The sequence below is a fragment of the Mya arenaria genome, chromosome 3, assembly GCF_026914265.1.
Source record: "Mya arenaria isolate MELC-2E11 chromosome 3, ASM2691426v1".
NCBI classification, from domain to species: Eukaryota; Metazoa; Mollusca; class Bivalvia; order Myida; family Myidae; genus Mya; species Mya arenaria.
Genome location: NC_069124.1, coordinates 33244255 through 33246719, shown reverse-complemented (window position 1 = coordinate 33246719; position 2465 = coordinate 33244255). Strand labels below are relative to the sequence as shown.

The 2465-nt window shown below is 40.9% G+C and overlaps 1 protein-coding gene across 1 annotated transcript; it reads left to right on the top strand.

The window, feature by feature from the left end:
• Positions 1-282: 282 nt before the first annotated feature.
• LOC128225964 (GDP-D-glycero-alpha-D-manno-heptose dehydrogenase-like) lies at positions 283-1215 on the top strand. The gene has a single exon (XM_052935857.1). The coding sequence runs from the start codon at positions 283-285 to the stop codon at positions 1213-1215; it is 933 nt and encodes a 310-aa protein (XP_052791817.1).
• Positions 1216-2465: the final 1250 nt, after the last annotated feature.

Genomic DNA, 2465 nt, shown 5'->3' with positions numbered 1-2465 from the left:
AATAATATTAATTATAATAACAATAGTAATAATAATACAATCATTATAAAAATTACAAATACCGCCATACATATAAACATCTGATTGCACCGCTGTTGCGGCGATTACATTTTTAATAATGATTTACGCATATTTACATGTAACACATCAGAACAGCTCGGGCATACACTGATTAAACAAATAATACCCATAACGTTTGCAACATACTTGCATTGCCGGTGTTCTTGCAATTATTTCTCACACAAGCTTTTCAGTTAGCTGAAGCCAAGATACTACAAGGCAATGAAGATTTTGTTGACGGGAGGCGCCGGATACATTGGCTCAACGCTGACGCCGCTGCTTTTGCAGCTTGGACATAAGGTCACGGTATACGACATGTTTATGTGGGGCGTCACTCCATTACTTCCTGTAGCTGACCATCCAGGGTTGCGAATCGTTCGCGGCGACATCCGTGACCGCGACTCCCTTGCACAGTGTATGTCGGACCAGGACGTTATCGTCCATCTAGCGGCCATCGTCGGTTATCCGGCGTGCGACAAGGATCCGAATCTCGCAGTAGAAATTAACGTCAACGGAACAAGAAACGTCTCCGAGCTTAAGACGTCTCGACAGATACTCGTCTATGCCAGTTCCGGTTCCTGCTACGGGGATGTCGATGGACTTTGTACGGAAAGGACGAGTATAAGCCCCTTGACTCTCTACGGAAGTAGTAAGGCTGACGGAGAGAAATTAGTCCTTGCGGCTAATGGCATTGCACTGCGTCTGGCGACAGTGTTTGGTCTCTCCCCAAGGCTTCGACTCGATCTTCTTGTGAACAGCTTAACACTCAAGGCGCTCACTGTAAAGGAATTTTACCTCTATGAAGGCAGTTTTCGTCGTACGTTTCTCCACGTGAAAGATGCAGCACGTGCTTTTGCGTTTGCCATCGACCACGCTGCGGAGATGAATGGCCAAGCGTTCAATGTCGGCGACGAACGCATGAATATGACCAAGAGTGAGGTTTCCCAACTGATACAGAAACACGTGCCGTCCTGCCGCATCATCGAATCAATGACCGGAAGTGATTGCGACAAGCGAGATTATGAGGTTTCGTATGAGAAAATTCGCAAGGTGGGTTACCAGGCAAGTGTTAGCATCGAGGACGGCATCAAGGCTTTGGTTGCGGTTCTGCCTCTTTTGACCGTGCAGGAAATGAGTCGCTGCGAAAATGCCTAAATATGATCACGCTCTTACGACGGACGCCATATTTCAAGCAAAAGAACCTCAGTCACATAGACATGACATTGCAAAAGCAACTCTCAGTGTTTATCTCGGTATCAATGTACTATTTGATTTGACAATTCAGAATAAATATATAATTGTTTGTCGTTGCAGTAAATTATGTATAGAAAATAAATCAATGCATTACTACGAGTTTCGCTACGAATGACCACGATGACTTCGATGACAGATAGTGAACACATTTATAAAGGCATTGACTTAAATTTTGATTATTCTTTCTTTTGGCAGATATATCATCACATTTGCCATGTCTTTCAGAGTGTTCATCCACTTGATCGTGTCCATTATGCATTTTGGCAGCAGTTCTCGTCGTAGGTATATCGAAATATATGAAAATAGTATTAAAATTCTTACTGAGGTACTATAATTATTGGGAAAAAGCAGATTTCAACCAATAGAAATCTTATAAATGTATGGAAAAACCCATGATGTCATAACTGAGAAGATATGATGTCATCATAACAACTTTAGCATAGTAGCAACTATCCGCTATAGAAAATATAGTTCTATTAAAAAATAGACCCATAAGAGCATAGGTGCTTTCTTCCGCCAGAAATTTCCTATTATCTGATTGGTCTATTCGTTAATAGACAAATAATAGACTTATGACGTCATCATAGTCTATTCATAGAACAATAGTAGTAATAGCATACTCGTAGTGAAGAGGGGAAGAGTCATGATAGTTTTGAACCGATCAAATATATAACCATTTGCCTTTTTTCAAACAATGCGCAATCGTAGCGCATTCGTTACTCGATCGGGCCTAGTCTTACTGACATTGGAAAAGCATTCGTAGTATTTCGTTGGTGATCGTAATTGATCATGACGATTTAGCACGATTTTATACGACATTTAAGTAATTATTTCGACGCTAATTTCCGAATCAAGATGGAAACATGACTCATTTTGAACATTTAAATCCAACAATCATACGCAACGGCGGCTGCTGGTAGATTAACCGGAAAACGGAGGAACCGTAAAACCATAAACACTTTTTTTTCATAAGCATATACAATAGAGTGTGCGAGGGGGTTGGCTGGACCGGGGCTCATAATATATATTGTTTAGGAGGGTTGTGTAGAGTATATGCCGTTTCCGGTAATTCCACTATCAAATCACGGCGATGACAGCGATTACGTTGTGGTTTGCGAAAATTCAATTTTAATTAAACATTTAAAAAATCA

Bases quoted from the DNA above. Each gene is read 5' to 3' on its own strand.
- LOC128225964 (XM_052935857.1), top strand. From the start codon at position 283: ATGAAGATTTTGTTGACGGGAGGCGCCGGATACATTGGCTCAACGCTG.